This window comes from Astatotilapia calliptera, chromosome 11 (assembly GCF_900246225.1).
Source record: "Astatotilapia calliptera chromosome 11, fAstCal1.2, whole genome shotgun sequence".
NCBI classification, from domain to species: domain Eukaryota; kingdom Metazoa; phylum Chordata; class Actinopteri; order Cichliformes; family Cichlidae; genus Astatotilapia; species Astatotilapia calliptera.
In genome coordinates, this window is record NC_039312.1 from 14133037 (window position 1) to 14158064 (window position 25028).

At 39.5% G+C, this 25028-nt stretch overlaps 5 protein-coding genes across 5 annotated transcripts; 2 read left to right on the top strand and 3 right to left on the bottom strand.

Moving 5' to 3' along the window:
• Positions 1-14097: 14097 nt before the first annotated feature.
• Positions 14098-14592, bottom strand: LOC113032194 (hepcidin-like). The gene is made up of 3 exons (XM_026184916.1): positions 14506-14592; positions 14330-14407; positions 14098-14193 (listed from the first exon to the last, which is right to left on the bottom strand). Exons 1-3 carry the CDS (start codon positions 14590-14592, stop codon positions 14098-14100), a joined length of 261 nt encoding a protein of 86 aa, XP_026040701.1.
• A 360-nt stretch (positions 14593-14952) lies between these two features.
• On the top strand, positions 14953-15783 carry LOC113032166 (hepcidin-like). Its single transcript, XM_026184869.1, has 3 exons — positions 14953-15166; positions 15254-15340; positions 15506-15783. The coding sequence occupies exons 1-3, from the start codon at positions 15083-15085 to the stop codon at positions 15596-15598; spliced, it is 264 nt and encodes an 87-aa protein (XP_026040654.1). The 5' UTR covers positions 14953-15082; the 3' UTR covers positions 15599-15783.
• A 2701-nt stretch (positions 15784-18484) lies between these two features.
• On the bottom strand, positions 18485-20813 carry LOC113032629 (uncharacterized). Its single transcript, XM_026185639.1, has 3 exons — positions 20685-20813; positions 19752-19796; positions 18485-19659 (listed from the first exon to the last, which is right to left on the bottom strand). Exons 2-3 carry the CDS (start codon positions 19789-19791, stop codon positions 18809-18811), a joined length of 891 nt encoding a protein of 296 aa, XP_026041424.1. The 5' UTR covers positions 19792-19796; positions 20685-20813; the 3' UTR covers positions 18485-18808.
• Positions 20814-22156: 1343 nt separating this feature from the next.
• LOC113032212 (hepcidin-like) lies at positions 22157-22651 on the bottom strand. The gene is made up of 3 exons (XM_026184964.1): positions 22565-22651; positions 22389-22466; positions 22157-22252 (listed from the first exon to the last, which is right to left on the bottom strand). Exons 1-3 carry the CDS (start codon positions 22649-22651, stop codon positions 22157-22159), a joined length of 261 nt encoding a protein of 86 aa, XP_026040749.1.
• Positions 22652-23010: 359 nt separating this feature from the next.
• Positions 23011-23841, top strand: LOC113032155 (hepcidin-like). Its single transcript, XM_026184852.1, has 3 exons — positions 23011-23225; positions 23313-23399; positions 23565-23841. Exons 1-3 carry the CDS (start codon positions 23142-23144, stop codon positions 23655-23657), a joined length of 264 nt encoding a protein of 87 aa, XP_026040637.1. The 5' UTR covers positions 23011-23141; the 3' UTR covers positions 23658-23841.
• The last annotated feature ends 1187 nt before the right edge of the window (positions 23842-25028 follow it).

Here is a 25028-nt window from a genome sequence, read left to right on the forward strand (position 1 = left end):
ACCCTGGACCCCCACCAATTCGCATACCGCCAGAACAGGAGCACAGAGGATGCAGTCTCCATCGCAATGCACTCTGTCCTCTCACACCTGGACAACAACAACACCTACGCCAGAATGCTGTTTATAGACTTCAGTTCAGCATTCAATACAATCCACCCCTCACAACTCATCAGGAAACTGACAGATCTGGGTATCAGTTCCCTCATCTGCAAATGGTTACTGGACTTCCTGACCAACCGCCCCCAACATGTCCAGCTGGATAACCACTGCTCATCTACCATCACAATGAACACCGGTGTACCACAAGGCTGTGTGATGAGCCCTTTCCTCTACTCCCTCTTCACCCACGACTGCAGACCTGCTGATGGTTCCAACACCATCATTAAGTTTGCAGATGACACCACGGTGATTGGCCTCATCAGTGACAACGATGAGGCCGCCTACAGGGAGGAGGTGGATCGTCTGGCTGAGTGGTGCGACAGAAACAACCTGCTGCTTAACACCGAGAAGACCAAGGAGCTCATCGTGGACTACAGGAGGAATGCTGACCCACATCCACCCATCCACATTAAGGGGACGGCTGTGGAGCGTGTGAGCAGCTTCAAGTTCCTGGGAGTCCACATCTCCGAGGATCTCACCTGGACGACCAACTGCTCCAAGCTGGTCAAGAAGGCTCACCAGCGCCTCTTCTTCTTGAGGACTCTGAGGAAGAACCACCTGTCCTCAGACATCCTGGTGAACTTCTATCGCTGCACCATCGAGAGCATCCTGACCAACTGTATAACAGTCTGGTACGGGAACTGCTCTGCCTCGGACCGGAAGGGGTTGCAGAGGGTCGTGAAAACTGCCCAGCGCATCGCCGGAGCACCACTTCCTGCCATAAAAGACATCTACAGGAAGCGGTGTCTGAAAAGGGCTGGGAAAATCATCAAAGACCCCAGTCACCCATCGCATGGACTCTTCACCCTCCTGCCCTCTGGGAGGCGCTACAGGAGCCTCCGGACTAAGACCACCAGGTACCGGAACAGCTTCTTCCCCACAGCTGTCAGACTCCTGAACTCTGCCTCCTGACATCTGACCCACGTTAAACTCATGGACTGAACATACACACACCCACAATGGACAACTGTACCCTCAAACACACAATAATAACATGGACTGAACCACCACTCACAACCACTAGCACTTTATATAGCCTCTGTAGAAACTATCTACACCCTCACTTATCTTAACTGCACTACTGTATAGCTCTGTGTAAATAATCATTCTGTACATTCGATAATCTTTAATCCTACAACTGTTTACAACTTGCATAGTTCCCATTCTGTATAGCTGTATATCTCAGATTCTGTAAAGTTATTTATTTCATATTCTGTATAGTTTTTCATATTTATATCCTGTTCATAGCCTGTACATAGCTTGTACTCACTACAGCCTGTACATACTTATAGTTATAGAATATTCACAACATACTTCATACCGTGTACATTATAACATACCATAATAGACCCATTTCTGTAATATACTCACATATCTATATTATTGCTAATATATATTGTAATATATCTATATCACTAAAGCACTTCTGGATGGATGCAAACTGCATTTCGTTGCCCTGTACCTGTGCATGTGCAATGACAATAAAGTTGAATTCTATTCTATTCTATTCTATAAGTTGGACAGCTTTGATTGACATGTTTTGGTTACCTTATCATTCTGTTCCCACAACAGCTCAAGAGGGATGAGATCCAGTCGCAGTCCAGTCATGTTAGCTAAACGCTTCTTTTCTAAACATGTCTTATATTTTTAGTTTTTCTGTGATGTCACGTCATTAGACTAACAAGACTTTCCTTTGGTGCGTCTCATGTATTTTTAACATTTTTGTTTATCCAAAATTACAAAATATAAAACAGGTGCACAAAGGAATATCTATCTTTTGCTTTTTTTTTCACTTCCCTGCTTCACAGGGTTCAGATGACCAACCACTGTCCAGGTTGTCAGTAGTTGGTCATCTGAACTAGGATGAGAAATAAGTTTTAAATTGATTAATATAATCAAAAAATTGTAAACATTTCAATTTTCAAAATATTAGGGCCTGCCTAATACTGTCCCAAAAACTGAGAATCTAATGATAGATTTCTTAGCTAGCTAAAATCAATTATTTGAATATTACTTTTGCTTTAAAAATAAGTTTCTTGTCCTTCACTTCCTAAGCAGTAGCATTAGGGACAAAGCTACACTTTAATTCTGGAGGCAGTGTATAAGGAGAGATTACCCTCAACAAAATGCATTGTGTTAGCTAGTTGGTGAAACAACTTGATCAGCTGTCTTATTGTGTCCTGTGATACTTTCTCTTTATTGCACGTGGATGTAACCATCAGTATCCTTGCATATGTCCACTTCCAGCTGTTTCATTTTGTACAAATCCAGCCAACATTTCCGAGTTTGTGTGGTTTATCCGTCTGACTTGATGCACCTCTCTGCACCATCTTTTCAACAACCTTATACTTATCACCACACTGTGTTTATGTGCTAAGAGAGAAATTATTTAATTGCAACTCAAACTGATTCTAAAGTACGATTTCTCTAACTCATCTATGCAAGACATTTTATATAGGGTGTAGTGTTGGAGAAAGTGGCATGGTGAAATATGTCTGCCAGCTATTTGGAGTTGAGTACAGGGAGTAGTTGATTGATGATGATTTGAGCCCTTCTCTATAAAGGGGAGAGAAAGAGGAATTGAGAGAGAGAAACAGGAAGGGAGAAGGTTGTAGGACACAGTTGTAGCAGGGAAGCTGGTTAAACTTGGAGACTCTGGTGAGGGAAAATGACATTTTAAAAGAAAATAGTTTTAACCTGGCCCGAATGGTTTTGCTTTTGAAGTTGTACCGGAAGGAGGATTCATTTTAATTAAGATTTACGTGGATTTGTTGTACTTAAAGCCTGGATTGGAAACTGTTGGACCGGTGGATTTAGGGAGTTGTAATGGAAAGTCTCAAGCGCAGCCATTCGGAGCAAACTCACATGTTACTACAGTCATAAAAGAACAAAAACAAAGCTATCCTTTTTCTGGTTTCTTATTCCACCCCCGTATCCATGTCTAAGCTTTCTCCTGAACGCCGCACAGCGACATCTGCAGATTGGAATGAAGACTGCACATCACAGGATTTTAAGGAGGAAAAGCCTACTCGGTAATTAGGAAGTGAGCAACCAGAAGAAGTCACTTGAATCTGGAGAGGAAGAGCTCTAGAGTGGTATTCGCAGGATCTGGTGTAGAATCACTCCGTACTGACGCAAGGCAGGTTAAGGTGGGTGAAAAGCCTTTCTCGGGAAGATGCAAGACTGATATGTGATTGCCTGCTTGTTCTTCTGAGTGACCACCTTTTCCTGTTTGTAACCAAGTACATTACTTTGACTGTGGTGGCTTCAGAACTACGCCTTCAGCCCACTAGTCTGCTTCAAAGAAAAATAAGGCTTGTGTAGCCTATTTTCAGTGTGAGTGTGGTGGTTTTCTACTGGTCACTATTAGAACTTATTTCTTGCACTGAGGCCGTTTGTTTCCCACTTTCAAACAACAACTTTGATCTCCACATTTCGACTTATTTTTCAAAATAGTATTGAGCTTAATATCATAATTTTGACTTTATTCGCAAACTGAACAAATACATTTTTTTCTTAATGTGGCCCTAATACTTCTTCATAGAAAGAATGTCTGTAACACACCGATATTTAACCAATCAATCACTCACCTCAGCACTCTGACATTCACTTAACTTATTGTGGTCTGACCTGTGTGACATGCAGCAATAATAAACACCAGCTGTAAATGTTGTATCAGTTATGATCTTGATAGGCACTTGAATTTTGTCTAACTTCCAACAAACACAGAACATTTATTGAAGTATTTTTCTTACAGATGGATCAAATTAGAAGTCTGGCGTTAAGTCAAAGAATACACTCTTTAGTAAGCTAATGGCTTTCTTCCAATAGGCTATTAAAATTGGATCGACATCGTTTAGAAAATAACCAAGAAGCTAATGTGATCGTTGAAAAAACACTTTCTTTCTTTCTGTTTTTCCAATTTTTAAATATTGTGGCTTTCGATCACAGCTAGAATTTGGCATACATAATGGCATGTAATCACTGTGACTGGTAAAGATGTTCTGGCGAACATGGCTGAAACCCTGATGTCAACTGGTCAAAACTAAAGTATGACTGCAAAAACTGAACCGCAGTTTGGACAGATGTTGATGTCTCCACAAACAACATAGGTCCTACAAAGTGAGAAGTCTAGATGTGGTTATTACAGTGAAGGGAATAATGCATCCGTCTTCATATAGTCTTTAAACAATGACAACTTAATTGGTTAGTATACCTTTGTGAACAGGAAACCACACACCATCTTCTCAGTGTTAACAAAGTTCAAAAAGAGTTCCATCAACCACTAAAATATAGTTGTACATGTGTTCTTTAATATGTTGTAATAAAAAAGCTGTTTAGCGATGACATTTATTTGTTATTATTTAAAAAAATCATCTGACTGCTACAGTCACCTGGAATAAAGTCATACAGTTGGTTTGTAGATGCCACTCAACATCCAAATGTCTTAGTTTTTAGTTAGCCAAGAAGCGCAGTCAATATCAGATCTCTGCTTTTCTTACAAAAACTTTTAAAAAATCAACATTAAAAAGGAAAAGTCTTAAAGCAAAATGCTGAAAGTGGTTCAGACATAGACATGTGGTCAGAGTGCTTTATTCTAATGTGCTATTTTCATGGAAATGCTTAATTTAGAAGCATCTACTGCTGAATAATTAGATGCTTGTAAATTAGATGTTAATTTTAACTCTAAATAAAACGTTTTGGGGGGTTTTTAACTGGAAGGACCTTAACAGGAAATTGATCTACTTGAGGTTTTAAAGTGGTGAATGACACTACTTATCATGAGAAAATCAAACGTCAGTAATATCAAGAGTGAGCATCACTGTCAACAGTGGTAGACTCAGTAATAATTCCCAGGTTACTATAATAACCTATACCAGGGAGAGAGGAGGGAAGCTTTTGATGTTACTGCATATGTGAATCTGTTAGGATCTATTTAGGTTCAAGTGATGCCAATTTTGTTATTGGATGCTGAACGCAAGGGTCGGGGAAGACATCTGCATACCAACCAAATGTTTGTGACTGTGCAGACTTGACTGCAGGGACTCTACATTACAATCCACCGACTGTGAATGTGCTCGAGACAGTGAACTTCAAATAGTATAACAGCAGTGACTAACAGGGTGTGGTGTCTTCTGCTGTTCGTGTCAACAACAGAGTAGAATCAACCTTATAGTGCCAGCTTAAACTCTAAGCTAAGGCAAAAGCAGGCTTGTTGAAATGACATGCTAAAATTCTGCCTTTTGTAGCACAAACTGTGGTCATAGTTAATGTTTAATATATGAATTTGAGCCAATGAGCATTTGAAATAGTCTTTTAGTCTTTTTTCTGCTGACATAAAGAAAATACTGGATAGCTCAGCTGAACTACCAAGTTCAGCTTCTTCCCTATGTACTCATGAACAGATGCAGACAGATCTTTGGATTTTAAAAGAAAAAAAAATTGTTCAATTTAAGCAGGAATTCCCTTCAGATGAATTCTGAGGAGACTTTTTTTTAAGAAGGGTCATCATTGTAAGGTTACAATAATTACAAAATTCATCATGTCAAAAACAGACACGGAATGATAAAAATACGGAAAGTCAAAACAAACAAGGAACATAATGCAAAGTCTAGTTTAGCAACAGAAGCTTTGCTCTAAAAGTATGAAGAGCGTTAAATTCTCCCAGAGAGACAAAAGCTTTCAGTTTTTTTCTGAAGGTTTTTTGTGACTGAGGTGCAAAATAACACGACTCTGTTCTACCTAGTTCAGAAAACATCCTGGGTACCCCAAAAGAGGAACCACCTGGAGGAGTGAATGTCATACCAGCTGTTGGAGAGCGATAAGAGATCACACACATAAGTTGCTGGGTTCACAGTATGCCCTGGTGGATAAAAATATATCAACGCTTTTGTGTCCTTAGGCTAAATGAAGGCCACGAAATCACATCATAACATAAACAGCGATGTGTTCCGACTCTAATTTTACCTTCAGATTTACTGCTGACCCTCCAGTTCACATGCGTTTTTGCCCACAGACAGTCCAGTTTTTTCAAATGTTTAAACATGTTTCCAGAAACTGCAGCTTAGTTTGGTGAAGTTTTTAAAATGTTGTCTATTTCACACAATATGTAACAAAACTCTGTCATTTCAGCCTGGTAATTTAAGTACAGTAAAAGAAAGAAAATCAATGCAGAGATACAAAAAGGTAACAGGAAATATTTGTTTGTTACTGTAATACAAATGATGCAGTTGAACTGACAATGAATAAATATGTAATAACTACCTTCTGCCTCCTAAGCCCCCCCGTGCTCTTACTCTCACTTTTCTTCTTTCTCTCTGTTCTTGCTCACCCATCTTCTTGCCTAATATTACAAACTTTAGTGAAACAAAAAAAACAAAACATATGAAAACTGACAAAATGTGACTTGTTGACCTGTAGCAGCCAGTTTGAACAAAGCTTTTTTCATAGAAATGTTATTACTTTATGCAAATGCAAATGTTTCTTTACGATTATTTATCCTCTTTTTATCTGATATATCTGAATTAAGTGTAGTAAATGGTGCAGTAATTCTGCATGGTTTTCTTTGTTGAAATGGTTGCACAGATGCTCAAATATCTTCTGACTGCATTTTGAACAAACCTGATGGAAGTCGATGAAAGATCATGTCCTGATTTGTTGCAGTATTATTATTCTCTGACTCTCACTACATGTGCTAAAAAGACTTGTACTGTACTCCTTTCAAAAAAATTTACAGCCTCCTCCAGAGTAAATAGACGTGGACTCCAGCTAACACAGTACACCGACAGCATGCACTCATTATAGACAGTGTTGGGTAAGTTACTTTAAATTAGTAACTTAGTTACATTACTAGTTACTTCTATCAAAAGTAACTCAGTTACTTCAAGTTACTCGTTACTTTCAGAGTAACTAGTTACTAGGGAAAGTAACTTTGGTTTTACTCAGAATTCTCTTGTTAATGTGTTGCTTCCGTAACTGGATACCCAGCCAGACTGCCAGTATTCTAGCTTGCTTACTTGCCATAAGTGCACTGTGCCACCTACCAATAGAAAGGAAAAAATAATGTGCACATTTCCACAAGAGAAATCCCACGCCTGGACCGTCGTTGACCGCCGCATGATTCTAGCCTGCTTTTTACATCCAACACAAAAACTGCAGTCGTGGTGCTTTCGATGGTACTCAGAACTTGGAAATTCTGCCTTCTGAATAGGAAGATGTAGGTAACACCAGACTGCAGATGAGCTGCATACAGGGCTGGACTGGGACAAAAAAAAATCGTCCCGGGGGATTTGACTAGAGACCGGCCCACCATTATAGGAAAAATCATAAAGCCTTTGAATGAAAACAAACACTGTTGTGACAGTGATGTACACTGTTTTGATGGTATATATGCATCAATTTATCAATCATTTGTTGTAAGACTCAGATAATTATTTTTTTAAAAGCTAGACATTTTAAATGAGAATAAGAAAGAAAAGTATTTCCTTGTGCCCCCCTCTCCCTGTTAATGCCCTACATGCCCCCTTGGCCACACTTTGCTAGACCCGCCCCTGCACAGTTACCAGCTATCAGCTAAGTAAAAAAAGGATCCTGGTGTTATTTGTCTCTCAGAAACAGTTCATAACTTCCCTTCAACTCATTCATGTCACCTAAAAGGTAAACCTGTTTCTCCATCACCTGTTCAGCTCTGATGATTCAGTAAGGACATCTCCTGGTTTCATCTTCATGTTTCCCTCTCACCACATATTCAAACCGACATCATGACCAGCAGGTTTACAGCTGTGGCTCCAGCAAACATCAGCTGATAGTAGAAAGTAATATTAAATAAATTCTAACAACAGCTGATCAAACGTGCTGCTGTTGTTTAGCGCAACATCCGCTGGTTTCCTCTTTCTGGCGCAAAGTGAGCGATAAACAAACAAGAGAGAAAAGCCGATCAGCTGATCATTGATCAGTTTCATGATTGAAGTAGCAACAGGAGAGGGAGGGGCAGAGGATGAGAGAAGACAAGGCAGCACAGAATAACTCCAGCTTTGTGTCTTTTTCATTGTAGCTGAAGTCCGGGACAAACTGTTCCTTTTCACCTCAATACAAAACCCGTAATATTTTCTCTGAATACCAGACGATTCCGTTTTTACGGGACGGTTGGCAACTCTAATAATTAACCTTATGAACAAAATAAAGTTCAACATCAGTAACATAGCACCCACCCAGCTGTATAGAAACTCCGTCATGCTAGCTAGCACGCAGTACGAAAAAGTCAGCATAACGAAAATAAACTCCACCTAAACTTGGTTTATGTGACTCAGATAGACTGCAGGTCATAACTTCTTACCTGAAGTTCAGTTCACCTGATACTCGGACCGGCGGCTGCTTCAGGTCTCTCCTCTTGCCTCCCTTTTCCTTCATCCACCTGCTGGCTTCCACCACTTGCTAATGTTATTGAATCTGTGGAAGCTCCGCGATAGCCACCACACGAAGTAACGAATAACGAGCCTATCTAAATCCCAGTAACGAGTAACGCGTTCCTGGTTTTGGCATAATAACTAGTTACCGTGCTCGTTACCACAATAATAACGTAGTTACTGTAAGGCGTTACTTAATAACGCGTTAGTCCCAACACTGATTATAGATTAATGTGGTTGTTCTACAGCAACCACCAGAACTGGGATTATGCACTTGACTTGAGAGGAGTAAGAAAACAGAATTTAGTTGACTGCAATCTACAGTCTACTGACATCTAGTGGTGAGATTTTACAGACTGTGCCTTTAAACCCTGGAAAAATAAATCAATTTTTAAGACATGTTGCTAGAAAAGTCCAGCGTTCGTGTAGGTGAACAAAGCTTGCTAAATGATCCAGTCTGTGTTCAGAGATTAAACAGAATGATTTTTGAGTGAGACCAGTGGAAGTTGAATTGAAGTGTTACATTGACCATCATGCTTCCAGAATTGTGTTCACATTTCCACTTTCATTTCAGATCATTTTTTCTCATTTTTCTCTATTCTTAGTACACACCAAAGAGCAATGTTGTATTTATGTAGAAATATGTGCAAACCACCTCTTTACTGTTCCATGACTACAAGAGGAACATGAAGTATTCAAGGTGCTCCACCGAAAGATAAACATTTGCTTAATGACTGGGTGGATCAGTAAATTAAAACACACATTACACACATTTCCATTCACCTGCGCTGATGACAGATTAACTGTTTTAAATGAAACACACACTGGCAGTTTGGGTGAAATTTTATCGCATAATTGTTGAGTGTGTAAAGAGGCGTCCTGCTCTGACGTCTCCACTCCGCTGCAGATATAAGCAGTTACTCTGCAAGACTCTGACAGACCTTTTCCTCCATCCTCAGAGGAACCAAACTGCATCTTTTCTTTCAAAGCATGTTCAGTTCGACCTGCAGGTGAGTCCACACAGGTGAGTCTGCGACATGTCACGCAGCTCCTAAAGGCTATGTTGTTTTTATCTCAGTCTGAGTCTGTGGTATATTAAAGTAAGTGCCAGTAACATGTAAACTATTATCAAATAAATAATAAAACAAATGTAATCAATTGAACTCTATGTATTCTGTATATATATATATATATATATTTAATGTTAAAAAAAGTGAAACTTATAATCATCTGTCTGCTTCTGTCTGAAAGGTAACAGCAGCGCTTCAGTGTCAGATCAGAGGTGAGAGGAAAATTAAAAAAAAACCAAAGTTACATATCTCCAAAGTCATTAATATGTGTATCAATTTCTAACATCAATAAGTCATTGTTTTAAAGGTGCTTAAAAATATAGATTAAATAAATATAATTAACACACACATTTATATTTGTGTGTCTTAATTCAATTCAGTTTTATTTAAACAGTGCCAAATCACAATAACAGTCGCATCTTTCTAGCATCATTGTAAGGAAGAATGTAAGATACAATAATAATAATGCAGAGAAAAACCCAACAATCATATGACCCCCTTATGAGCAAGCATGTTGGCGACAGTGGAAGGAAAAACTCTCTTTTAACAGGAAGAAACCTCAAACAGAACCAGGCTCAGGGAGGGGCGGCCATCTGTTGGGGTGAGAGAAAGAAGACAGGACAAAAGGCATGTTGTCTCAGACATGTAGCACATTGTACAACAAGTGTTTAGAAATCATCGAGTACTAAAGATGCTAAGAAACTCTCCATTAATGTTACTGGAGTGGAGATATCAGGGATAGGCACGGTTGTGGCACTGATTCACTCTTTAAAAATATGGTCACCCCGGTGTGTCGGCCAGAACACCACCTAAGGCCAAATTGTCAAAAAGTATGGAAGAAGGAACTTGAGGTTTGGTTTGAAGCACTTTATACTTACAGCTCAATTCCTGTGGTTGTAATCACAGGGGGGGGTGTGTGTGGCTTTTTATCATTCACGCACACATCACATCCCACAGGAATCAGTGCACCCCCACCGGACCAACACTGCTCGTCCGACATGAAACTGGCCATCTTACTAACTGGATGATGTCACCAGACAGTGGGCTGGATCAAACTAACAGAAGGTTAACTACTAAATGAACAGTATATAAACTTATATAAACTTACAAACACCTGTGTCAGAACTCAAAAAGAATTGTCCTATGAACTTTGGGGCCTTTTATACAGTTACAGATATATGAACATCATAAGAGGTGAAAAGGCTGTTATCTATTCAGTTTAAATTCTTTTTTTTCTTTTTAGAATATATATATATTTTATAGCCAACGTAGACAGCTGAATGAAATTATACCACCCTGTTAGGTCAGACCTGAGCACTGCACAGCCTCCTGTACAACACTGCTGAAGGATACATGCTTTCAGAGCAAAACACTGCGCAGTTTAAGAGTACTGCTGATGTAAGCTGGTCGTGAAATGCTACACTGTGACTAATGAGGCACCTTGGACCAAATGAGTATAAATACCAGCACCTTTTACCGCAGCCAAGCATCACAAAGGAGCTGACAGAAGCCAGTCAGAGGATCTGACCAACATAAACCATTCAACCTTCCTGAAAATGAAGACATAACATGTTGCAGTTGCAGGGGCCCTTCAGGAGAGCTCTGCTACATTTGCCGAAACAGGCCGACTTAAATTCATGAATGAGCAGCCAAGACACTAACATCTGGTTTTCTTTAAGCAGCCACAAGAGCTATCGGGGGCAACAAGCAATGACAGTCCAGTTGCAACTGTGAGTCAGCTAACATAAGGAGATGTTAGCTGACTCACAGTTGGTGTGCTCAATTCATTCAATTAAAACAATGACTGTAAAATCACTCAAATATAAGTGTGTGCGTGCGTGTGTGTGTGTGTGTGTGTGTGTGTGTATGTGTGGTTCTTTTAAAACATATTTTCCCAATGCCTCTCTCCACAGGAGAAAAGGGGGGGCGGGGGAGGGGGGGGGTATGCTAAGGGATCGGCTCATACTGCAGGCTCTTGACATTTTGCTCTTGTCTTTCGCACAAAATCAAACAGAATCCTGTTAGGTGTCAGGTGTTACTTTTGCTTCAGACAGTAGATTGTTTTATCCGTGCTTTTACTGACTACTGAAACTTATGGAAGCCCGTTTCTGCCACAAAAAAAAAAGTATCCATAACTTGGAATTTCAAGTTATCTTTCTCAAGATTTCGACTTATTAACTCAAAATTTTGACTCATTTTCTTGAAATTTCGACTTATAAATTCAAAATTTCAATGTATTAATTCCAAATTTTGAGAAAAGTAAGTCAAAATTTCGAGTTAGCTCTGCCAATCAACAATCTACGTGGAATGCACACTCAAAACCGGATCACAACTAATTGGCGCTTTCAGGAGTACGTTTGCTGATCGAAACGCCATGTGATTCCGCTAATAACTCAAGGATTTCATCATTTGTGAAGTCACGCTGAAAATAATCAGCAATTTGTTCATTCACGACTGGCTGTAACACTGGTAGCTTAGCTGTAGCATTTGTAGCTGAGGGCTTCAGCTTCCAGGTAACAAGGAAAAGACGTCATTCACGTAGATTACTGATTTCGACTTATTAATTAAAAATTTTGAGCTACATTTCGAGTTAATGAGTCGAAATTTTGAGTTATGAATACTTTTTTTTTTTGGCAGAAATGGGCTTCCATAGCACTAGCTTCTGTGGGGGTGAAAAAGTTGTAAACAGGAAAATAAACAAAGCGGGTGGCTTATGAATGCTCATATGATTTATCACATCATTGGACACTGCACTAGTACTGCTACTTTACAGTATACAGTATACACAAAAACACACACACAGATTCTTGGATTTGTTCGCAAGGTGTTTCAGCACATAAATGAGCTGCTCCACTCACGGTTTGCAGGTGCACAGACCCCGAACCAAAAGGCAAAAGCCCTAAAATGAAACCCATTACACAGTAGTTACACAGCTATTCACAATGAATGGTCAACAATAAGCTAAATATAGGAACACCATAAGAGGGTGGATCGATTAATAGATGGAGGGATGGACTCAATAGTGAGCAACTGCAATACAAACAACTGCAGCACCATTATATATCCATCTTCTTTAAAAAAAATAATTTTGTGTGTTATGCGTGTTTGTCATTATATCTCAAAGAATCAGCATTACTTTCCTTTTGCTTTGGTATTTGAGGACAAACTATGGTGAACAAGCAAATGCAGGCTTGCCTTTCACTTGGAATTTCCAAGCTGCAGGCTCAAGCATAGATGCTGGGAATACAGAGTGTTGCAAGTTCACCCGTGAGAGCAGGCTGAACCATTGTGAGTTATGAGCGACAAAACGTGTCCTAGCTGCTTAAACAACATTGAGCAGCACACCAGACAGGTTTCAGAAAATAAATACAGCAGCCAAGGAAGAGTTAAGAGATAATAATTCTGTTTAGATGTAGGCCTTCTTTTGTTTTATGTACAGTAACTGTAAATGTTGCTTACACTATGGTTCTATGAGGCACTTTTACTGTGAGTCTGACAGGTTTTAGAAATTAGAACCAGCAACTAAGACAGAGTTAAGATGTAATATAACAACTTAGTTTATGCAAATGTAAGCCTGTCTTTGCTGGTTCACACACAGCTGTAAATCCAGTAGTAGTCCAGTGCCTAATACAAATCCAGTGCTTGTATTAGGCACTTTATACTGGGTATGAAATCTAAACATAGAAGAAAGAGTTTATAGCTTTTCTTTAACTCAACTACAGAAGCGCATTTTCTACAGGACTCAACACGTCATGCAGTGCTTTCAGAATATTGGTTATATGCTTATCTCATCATTCTTAAATGAACTCACAAATGACATCCACAGTTTGACGGATTGAATCTGAGTATTTAAAAAGTTATTATCTGCAGCAAATAAACATTCGAGATCCTGATCTGTTTTCATCCGTTTGGTTGGTTTAAAGAATTCTTTCATGAGCCATTAAAATTTTTGAAGTTATTATAGGGAAACAACGTATCAATGATAATGATATAAATAGTACATATTTTGGTTCTTCAATAAAAGTATCAGAATGATGCTTGAAAAAAGAAACTTGGAGTTGTAGAGCAAAGAAACAAACATGGATAATTTCCCATTTCCGATGCAGTGGAATTTCCCAGTCCCACTGATGCAAGACTGCTCCAGACATAGCTTTTGTACTTTGAGTGCTTGTTTCTCTGTGTGTGAACACTGTCCAGCCCACCCCACAAGAAAGTGGTTATGTAAATGGATAGATGGATGGATGGCCATTTTTAAAGGTCTAATAAAGGAAAAAGCTACATTTAAAATGACAACAAAAATGCACATTGCACTTAAATTAAAAGTTTATTGTGATAAACTGTGCAATACAAGCACGTGGTTGAGGCAGTAACTGAGGACACAATGTTACTAAAACAGTATAATCTCACACATTAACTGTGACATACAGTTTGTTAATGCTGAGTGGTTGTGGGAGCAGGAATCCTCAGAACCTGCAGCAAACTCCACAGATACCGGGGTTGCAGCAGCCACAGCAAAAGCGACACTTGATGCCACGCTTGTGTCTGGTGTTATACAGCGTCTGTGGGAAACACAAGAGACATGAGCACAGAGTTCATCTGCAGCAGCATCACTGCTCTTTATTTTCACCTGCTCTAACAAACACTTTCATTTAGCTGAAGTAATTTGGCCACCTTCACTCAGTTAGTGTTACTTACCTTCCATGAGTCCACTGATGCCTCCTCATGTGCTGCTGCTGGATAGTCCATGCTCATTGGCTCCTCCAGCTCCTGCTCCTGTTAATGAATTGAGTGCAGTAGAAACCACATTGTAGCACTGAAACAAACATTTGCAGCTTGTAAGCTAATACACTTGGTTAAAGTCAAGTTCTTACTTCAGTGACTGGGACAGCAGAGCTCTGCTGAACACAAATGAATGTGAGCACGACGGCCACTGCAACTGCAACACTGAACGTCTTCATCTTAGGAAGCTTTGAGAGGCTCAAGTTCGACTCTTTCTCCTGGTCCGGATGATTGTTGTGAGCTGAGTCCTTCTGTCTGATGGTTAATGTGTGCAGAAGTGCTGATATTTATACTGATTTGGGCCCCTGCTGCCTCGTCACTCACAGCTCTTACTCTACCTGATTTCAGGAACATTGCAAAACTCCATATTTTCCTGTGCTATGAAATTGTAGGAATGGAAAATTCCTGAGGAAGGAGAAAATCTGTACTTTTCTCAGTCGGCATGAACTTTGACCTTCGGATGTTTAACTATATGGGTTTTCCCTGTCCTATTGATGCAAGCCTGTTCCCGACAGTAGTTTCTGTACTCTAAGTGACGAGGCAGCAGTGGAGCAAATGAGTATAAATACCAGCACCGTTTCCCTCAGTCAACCATCACGAAGGAGCTGACAAGAGTCAACGAGAGAGTCAAAGGATCTGACCACCTTAAACCACTCAAACCTCCTGAAGATGAAGACGTTCAGCGTTGCAGTTGCAGTGGCCGTTGCACTCATGTGTATTTGCATTCAGCAGAGCTCTGCCACATTTGCTGAGGTTACAGACTGTGTTAAATTCATGTAATGTGCTTCTTCTGCATGAATTTGTTGTGAAGATGCTAAGATCTGTTTTCTTTCTCTACAGATACGAGAACTGCAAGAGCTACAAGAGGCTGTGAGCACTGACAGTCCAGCTGCTGAACATCAGGAGGTATCAGCTGACTCATGGGTGGTGAGTTTACTTCAATAAATGAATGAAGACAGTAATTGTGAGATCTCTCAAATGCAGGGAGATGTTTAAAATAAACTGTGCACTCACAACTTTTCATAAAATTAGAAACAATGAAGTGACTTGCAGCTGAAGATAAACTCTCTGCTCTTCTCCTCTTTCACACAGATGCCGTACCACAGACAGAAGCGTGGCATGAAGTGTCGCTTTTGCTGCGGCTGCTGCAATGCTGGTGTCTGTGGATTGTGCTGCAGATTCTGAGAATATCTACCTGCGATTCTCACATCAACCACTAAGTATAGACTCTTATACATGAAATGATTTGACTGCTTAGCATTTGTTAAAGTCTGACAGTGTTTCTTCATCTGGTCATCCTGCTGTATCAGTGAACAGTGTACCAAGCATTTGGAACTACAGTATGTTATTATATTAAAAAGTTCAGAGTCACTATACTACAACATGTGCTGTCTGTTTCTGTTTCTGTCTGACAAGAATTAAACATTAATGGAAACCAGTGACATGAAGCTCCTGATGTACAGTTTTTGTGCTGATGTCAGTTAAGAGTTGTTGCCTCATACTCTTGCCCATGTCGTATGTGGTACAACCTGTTAATAGAGCCAAGCCATTGATAGCAAAAGTAAAGTGAGCATATTTTCCCATATTTGTAATTATATGAGTGGGGAGCATCTCATCATCATTCAATTTTACCACTAATTATGACAAAAATGCAGTAATGTACAATAGCTTTGAGCTGATGGACTGGTTCATTGGTTATTTGAAAGTTAAACCAAGCATACTTTTTTTAAAGAATGTAGAAGTGTTAGATAATGTTTCCTAGAAACACTTTCTATACAAGTTCATTCATAAATGTTTTAGACAACCTTATCTCGACAACCTTTCACTGAATTTATTTGGAGGTGTTTTCACGGTGTGCATATGAAGTTTCTAAGCTGCATGATTAATGCAGGAATCCCTCACACAGAAGAAAAAGAGAGAATAGAAAGATTTGCGTACAGCAGAAATTTGATACTGGACATAATAATAGAAAACATCTCAACAATACTGAGAGACGTTGCACTGTGGTGAAACTGTAAAGTAGGTGTAACACTGTGTAATACTGTTTCAGATAGTATCTGTACTGTATGTGCGCTGCATCCGTTCTGCAGAACATTTAAGCAAAATATTTCACGACACTTCAAAAAAAGCTAGAGTAGCTGTATCATGTGGATGTAGCGTATCACAAACAGGCTCAAAGCCAGTACAACCAAACGTGATCAAACGTCAGGCCAAGGTGGAACTGATTCCTATCTCCTGTAACTTCTACAACACTGTCCAATAGAGACACATGAATGAAATGCAGTGTCGTTAAAAACACTGATGATTTTTTTTCATATTCTTCATTTTAAGAATTTAATATATTTACATCTGAATAAACTTTTAGGCATTACGCTGACTGATTGATGCAGAATTCCCGTTGGACTGTTCCCATCACGACCCAGGTGATCAGTCTCTCGATAGCTTTTCCTCTGGTTCCTGCTCTCTGCTGACACTCCTAGCTGCAGCCACGTTCTCCATTCCATCTCTTTAAACAAATTCTTATAAATAGTTTAACCATGTGCATTTAGTTCAGTATTACCTGTTGCCTGTGTCCTTGTCTTTTGGGAAAATACTTTACACAAATAATGGCTCAAAAAGGATTCCTTTTTTTTACTGTGCTGCAATTGATTACTGGATTATTTGTACCATTAATTAGTGTCAACTAATTTTTATTCAGTCTCCACATAGGATATGCTTGTGAAGATGGAATATGGGGGAGAGCAGAAGTGCGTTGAAGTTCCACAAAGGGATGAATGAAGGACATGCATATTGTATTGAAGAAATAAGTAATGAGAATGCTGTTATTTGCATTTACCAGCTCACCTATGTCAGACCTTTTAATAAACAAAATTCTAATGAAAGTGAGAACATGTACACTGTTACATCTTTCAGACAATGTTTTGAAATTGTGGTGCACAGTTCAGAATAAATGTTTTTCAAAAACCATTGCGTCTTTTTAGTAAATGTTTATTTCCAAAAGAAATTTCTAGAAGTTCAGAACAGTAAAATTCCCGCTTTTTAGAATGAATTAGACGATAACTCTTACGTAGTTAAACTAAAATACTCTTTTGAGAGTTAATATATAAACTCTTAACACCAAGTGTTAAATTATCAACTCCAGACAGATTTGGTGTTTAACACTAAATCAGAGTTAACGTACCAACTCTCCAAAAAGAGTTAAATTAACACTCTCTGGTGTGGACCCATATAGACACTTTAATAGTGTTGAAATCAAATCCGACAGTGTTAATTTGGACATGCTGGATTTGGAATCTACACAGTCACATCCATTCAAATTTTAAATTCAATTCAATTTTTTTTATATAGTGCCAAATCACAGTAACAGTCACCTCAAGGTGCTTTATATTGTAAGGTATACTTACAAAGAAAAACCCAACAATCAAATGACCCCCTATGAGCAAGCACTTTGGCGACAGTGGGAAGGAAAAACTCCCTTTTAACAGGAAGAAACCTCCAGCAGAACCAGGCTCAGGGAGGGGCGGCCATCTGCTGCGACCGGTTGGGGAGGGGGAAGGAAAACAGGATAAAGACATTCTGTGGAAGAGAGCCAGAGGTTAACAACAAGTACAATTCAGTGCAGAGAGGTCTATTAACACATAGTGGGTGAAGAAGAAACACCCAGTGCATCATGGGAATCCCCCAGCAGCCTACGCCTAATGCTGGACATACACTGTGCGATTTTTGGCCCATTTTGAGCCGATTTTTCAGTCGTGCAACCGTTTTGGGGATCGACCCGAGTTTGGCCTTAATCGTGTGTCGTGCATCGTATACATGGGGTAACGAGAAGTGATTAACACCTCACGATCAGCTCCTGATCATCAGTCATTTGGTCGTAAGAAAATCAAACCTGTTTGAAATCCTGTCGGCTGTTGTGAGGGTGTCAACGCAGCGTCTCTCACTGCGCACGCGCAAACACAGAGATGAAAGCGAAAAGACAGAACAGCACGGCAGTGCAGCGTGTGATCCGGACACAAGCGATGGAGGCACAACTTGTAGAACTGCCAAGCTCATCCGAGCCTTTTCGATGTGACTTCACAAAATTATCGCGACCACAACAACCGTGAAAATAGTGTAAAATTTTGTGTCATAACCTTCATGCTATGGACGAACAGTGTGAGCACTCAGGTTGCACAGAGCATCGGGCCGTATAGTATGAGACCCTGCATCGTGACCTACGAACTTCTAACCCCTACGAGTCAATCGGAGAGTTTGAACAGGAGCTGAATAACGCGACTGAAAAAATTGCACAGTGTATGCCCAACTTATGGCAGCAAAACCAAGGGAGGATTCAGGGTCACCTGAGTAGGCCATCAGCCTACTAAAAGGATACAGAAAAATCCCGTTGAAATAGTGTTAGTTGTCATCACTGGTGCTGGTGGACTCATTTGAACACCTCCGAAATTTGCAAACGCGCAAGCATTCCTCTTCTTCTTCCAAATCCTCTCTGGACCTTTTCCTCGAGCCTCCAGTTTCATGGTTGTCAGTCTCTTCATGGGCATCTTCAAAGAGTTCATCACTACTGCTCTCAGAGTGATCATACACAATTGAGCTGGTCCCCGAATCAGAGTTTGCGAGCCTGGATCTTTTGCTATTAGGCTCTTCTTCATCTCCATCTTCCTTTCTGGACCTTTTCGTGGATCCAACAGACAGCGGTACCTCATCAGCAATATTACCAAGATGAGGACAGCCCTCGCTATCAGTATCACAGGCAGAGATGAAGTCAGAGTCATCATCAGAAAACTCCTCGCTCCATCTGATTCTTTTGTTGGGCTCCACATCTTCCACATCCATCTCTCTAGACCTCTTCCTGGATACACCTGGCTGAGGATCCTCTTCTGGGATGTACGGGTGAACATCCTCACAGTCTTCAAATGCCTCATCAGAATCGTCATTTTCAATGCCGACAACAACAACAGCATTATGATCATCATGCAGTTCATTGTTGTCAACATTGGCATCATTGTCTCTCACATTAATATTGTGATTGTTTACATTGTTGACATTGCCGTCATTGACATTGTGAAAGTCAATATATAAGACATCATATCGATCCTCTAATTCATCTAGTAGCTCAGTCAGCCTCCAAAAAAAGATATCATAGAGAGTAACATAAAGTCTTTCCAGTAAACCCCAGATTCCACCAACAGGTTCGTAAGCTGGCTCCTGATCTCCTCTTGGAAACATTTCTGGGTTAACCTGTCGGCCTGCAAGATCATTTTATCTTTTAATTAGCATTCATAAACATCTGCTGAAAATCAGTTTTTCATCAATTTTACGACTGAGTGCATGTGCTTACCATTACGGTTATTTTGTGATCCATCTCCGCTTCCATTCATTTTGACTACAAGGAACAGAAAACAACAATGATCACTAAACAACTCAGAATGTTCAGCGAATTTGCTTTTTTTGTGATAACTTTAGGCTACGTCCACACGTACACGGGCACTTTTGTAAACGGAAATTTTCCTTTTTCGTTTAAAAAAAACCCCGTCCACATGTGCAGTTTTGAAAAAATATCTCCTTCCACATGTAAACCCTAAAAACAAAGTCAGGAATATGCCAAATCCTAACCGTGTAGAAATGTTGGCCAATCAGAAGTCTAGAAGCCTGGGAGGAAAACCTCACAAAACCTTACATACTATACTTCTGAAAGGTTTTTGTCTTTTTCTGGAAAGGCAGCTAATGTTGTGTTACTTTCAAGTGCCTTCATCATTTCAAATGTTAATAGCTAAAGACAGCATTTTGGCTGGTATAGACTCACAACTTTGGAATGGACAAAATGCATATAGCATACATGAATGTAAATTTTTTAAATTACATTTATTGCAAACCGACGTCAGGATTTGTGTTGTGAGAGCGTCTGTGTTGAATGATGCTCACTCTGATGCCTCTGTCTTTCTAAATGGAGGGACAGTAACTGCGTGTGTTTATGTAAGCGTGTAAAAACTGCAGATACTAAGATTAACAGCAGAGCTTCTGTCACTCTAAGATATGATTAAGAACATTTTCTAATTTATGTATAATTTGTCAAATATTACAACAGCTGACAAATAGTTAAGTCTTCATTTGTTTTCCTGAATAATAGAGCCACATCATCCTCTCTATGATGTAAAATATAGTCTAGACTTGCACAATGTAAAGTACAGAAATACTGTCCTGGCAGGCAGGAAAATCAGGCTTTATATTTAAGTAAATGATCTTAAGTCTATAAAATGAAATTTGAACTTACTTTAGTTCTTGGTAAGTTACAGAGCAGTTAATCCTCAGGGAAATGTAGAAATTTCACTAAATAGTCGTCTTCCTTCATACGGTTGCAGTGTCTCTTCAGTTGTGTTTTCATATGCTGATGTTTTCATTCAAAACATGTTTAAATGCTGCGATGCCATTCTAGCATCATAGACTGCGGAATGTACATAGATTCTTTTTACATCAAGTTGTATGCACAGATTTTGATATCTTATATGGAGACAAAAAATACTTAAGACAGAAGTGAATCTTAAAAACTAAAGCAGTCAATGTGTGTGTTTTTTTTTTTATTCTAATAGTTACTGTAAAGTTCTACTCTAAGAGATTCATCTTGGCCTTTATGCAGGGTTAAAGCTCAATAATGAGGACACACACAAAATATAATACATTTCTTTATGATTGTTAGGCAAAAACAAAGAGAACCCAAAGCTATCAAAACATATATCCACAGTCTTATTCTTGCTCTGCTCCCTAATTTTCCCCTGGAGGCATCACTATGGCAACAAAACAACATGCATTAAATGACGTTCCAAACAACAACAACCAAACTGTTTTCAGTGCTTAATATTTAACATGTCTTCATTATAAACTGTATTTGTGCAAATCGGTGAGGTTGATGTGCACAAGCTGGGATTCAGACTTCGGAGGGTTAATCCAAAAATTAGGTTTACATTGTTGTTCATGACAGTGCAGATTTCTGACGTTTTGTGTGCTTTAAGCATTTAACAATTTGATTATTTTCTAACAAAAAACAGTGTGAAACTCAAGTTACACTTGTGTTTGTAAATGAACTGCCCCATGTCGTGTAGCTTTCTGGATTTTATACTTATTGGGCTACATGTTTATTTATTACACAGGCTATACAGTACATAACATCAAAACTCACATGTTTTATCTAACTAAAGTGTTTAATTATGTGGGCTACAGACAATAATCAAGTTATGGACTCTATTTATATGAAAAATGTATATATTTACTGCATTTGAATCATTTTAACCATATATAACCAACTGCGTATGTGTTTGAAATAAAAATAGAATATTTTGGAGAGTCTCCCCTCAAATGTCAGAACACTTTGGTGTTTGGTTAAATTGTGATTTTGAATCAGTTACAGGGGTTACTGTGATCATGAATGCTTTTCTCTCTATGTGTTAACACTGTCCAGGATATACCCTGCCTGTAGCCCTATGGCAGCTTTGATGGATGAATTGATGGATGGACGGTGCATAGCAGTCAGTTTTACAAATGTAACAAAGGAAAATACGACATTTAAAATGACAACAAAAATCCACATTATATCTAAATGACCATAAAGTTTATTGTGATAAACTCTGTAATACAAGCATGTAGTTGATGCAGTAACTGAGGACACAATGTTACTAAAACAGTAGAATCTCACACATTAACTGTGACATACAGTTTGTTAATGCTGAGTGGTTGTTGGAGCAGGAATCCTCAGAACCTGCAGCAAACTCCACAGATACCGGGGGTGCAGCAGCCACAGCAAAAGCGACACTTGATGCCACGCTTGTGTCTGCTGTTATACAGCGTCTGTAGGAAACACAAGAGACATGAGCACAGAGTTCATCTGCAGCAGCATCACTGCTCTTTATATTCACCTGCTCTAACAAACACTTTCATTTAGCTGAAGTAATTTGGCCACCTTCACTCAGTTAGTGTTACTTACCTTCCATGAGTCCACTGATGCCTCCTCATGTGCTGCTGCTGGATAGTCCATGCTCATTGGCTCCTCCAGCTCCTGCTCCTGTTAATGAATTGAGTGCAGTAGAAACCACATTGTAGCACTGAAACAAACATTTGCAGCTTGTAAGCTAATACACTTGGTTAAAGTCAAGTTCTTACTTCAGTGACTGGGACAGCAGAGCTCTGCTGAACACAAATGAATGTGAGCACGACGGCCACTGCAACTGCAACACTGAACGTCTTCATCTTAGGAAGCTTTGAGAGGCTCAAGTTCGACTCTTTCTCCTGGTCCGGATGATTGTTGTGAGCTGAGTCCTTCTGTCTGATGGTTAATGTGTGCAGAAGTGCTGATATTTATACTGATTTGGGCCCCTGCTGCCTCGTCACTCACAGCTCTTACTCTACCTGATTTCAGGAACATTGCAAAACTCCATATTTTCCTGTGCTATGAAATTCTGGGAATGGAAAATTCCTGAGGAAGGAGAAAATCTGTACTTTTCTCAGTCGGCATGAACTTTGACCTTCGGATGTTTAACTATATGGGTTTTCCCTGTCCTATTGATGCAAGCCTGTTCCCGACAGTAGTTTCTGTACTCTAAGTGACGAGGCAGCAGTGGAGCAAATGAGTATAAATACCAGCACCGTTTCCCTCAGTCAACCATCACAAAGGCGCTGACAAGAGTCAACGAGAGAGTCAAAGGATCTGACCACCTTAAACCACTCAAACCTCCTGAAGATGAAGACGTTCAGCGTTGCAGTTGCAGTGGCCGTTGCACTCATGTGTATTTGCATTCAGCAGAGCTCTGCCACATTTGCTGAGGTTACATACTGTGTTAAATTCATGTAATGTGCTTCTTCTGCATGAATTTGTTGTGAAGATGCTAAGATCTGTTTTCTTTCTCTACAGATACGAGAACTGCAAGAGCTACAAGAGGCTGTGAGCACTGACAGTCCAGCTGCTGAACATCAGGAGGTATCAGCTGACTCATGGGTGGTGAGTTTACTTCAATAAATGAATGAAGACAGTAATTGTGAGATCTTTCAAATGCAGGGAGATGTTTAAAATAAACTGTGCACTCACAACTTTTCATAAAATTAGAAACAATGAAGTGACTTGCAGCTGAAGATAAACTCTCTGCTCTTCTCCTCTTTCACACAGATGCCGTACCACAGACAGAAGCGTGGCATGAAGTGTCGCTTTTGCTGCGGCTGCTGCAATGCTGGTGTCTGTGGATTGTGCTGCAGATTCTGAGAATATCTACCTGCGATTCTCACATCAACCACTAAGTATAGACTCTTATACATGAAATGATTTGACTGCTTAGCATTTGTTAAAGTCTGACAGTGTTTCTTCATCTGGTCATCCTGCTGTAACAGTGAACAGTGTACCAAGCATTTGGAACTACAGTATGTTATTATATTAAAAAGTTCAGAGTCACTATACTACAACATGTGCTGTCTGTTTCTGTTTCTGTCTGACAAGAATTAAACATTAATGGAAACCAGTGACATGAAGCTCCTGATGTACAGTTTTTGTGCTGATGTCAGTTAAGAGTTGTTGCCTCATACTCTTGCCCATGTCGTATGTGGTACAACCTGTTAATAGAGCCAAGCCATTGATAGCAAAAGTAAAGTGAGCATATTTTCCCATATTTGTAATTATATGAGTGGGGAGCATCTCATCATCATTCAATTTTACCACTAATTATGACAAAAATGCAGTAATGTACAATAGCTTTGAGCTGATGGACTGGTTCATTGGTTATTTGAAAGTTAAACCAAGCATACTTTTTTTTAAAGAATGTAGAAGTGTTAGATAATGTTTCCTAGAAACACTTTCTATACAAGTTCATTCATAAATGTTTTAGACAACCTTATCTCGACAACCTTTCACTGAATTTATTTGGAGGTGTTTTCACGGTGTGCATATGAAGTTTCTAAGCTGCATGATTAATGCAGGAATCCCTCACACAGAAGAAAAAGAGAGAATAGAAAGATTTGCGTACAGCAGAAATTTGATACTGGACATAATAATAGAAAACATCTCAACAAGTAGGTGTAACACTGTGTAATGCTGTTTCAGATAGTATCTGTACTGTATGTGCGCTGCATCCGTTCTGCAGAACATTTAAGCAAAATATTTCACGACACTTCAAAAAAAGCTAGAGTAGCTGTATCATGTGGATGTAGCGTATCACAAACAGGCTCAAAGCCAGTACAACCAAACGTGATCAAACGTCAGGCCAAGGTGGAAGTGATTCCTATCTTCTGTAACTTCTACAACACTGTCCAATAGAGACACATGAATGAAATGCAGTGTCGTTAAAAACACTGATGATTTTTTTTCATATTCTTCATTTTAAGAATTTAATATATTTACATCTGAATAAACTTTTAGGCATTACGCTGACTGATTGATGCAGAATTCCCGTTGGACTGTTCCCATCACGACCCAGGTGATCAGTCTCTCGATAGCTTTTCCTCTGGTTCCTGCTCTCTGCTGACACTCCTAGCTGCAGCCACGTTCTCCATTCCATCTCTTTAAACAAATTCTTATAAATAGTTTAACCATGTGCATTTAGTTCAGTATTACCTGTTGCCTGTGTCCTTGTCTTTTGGGAAA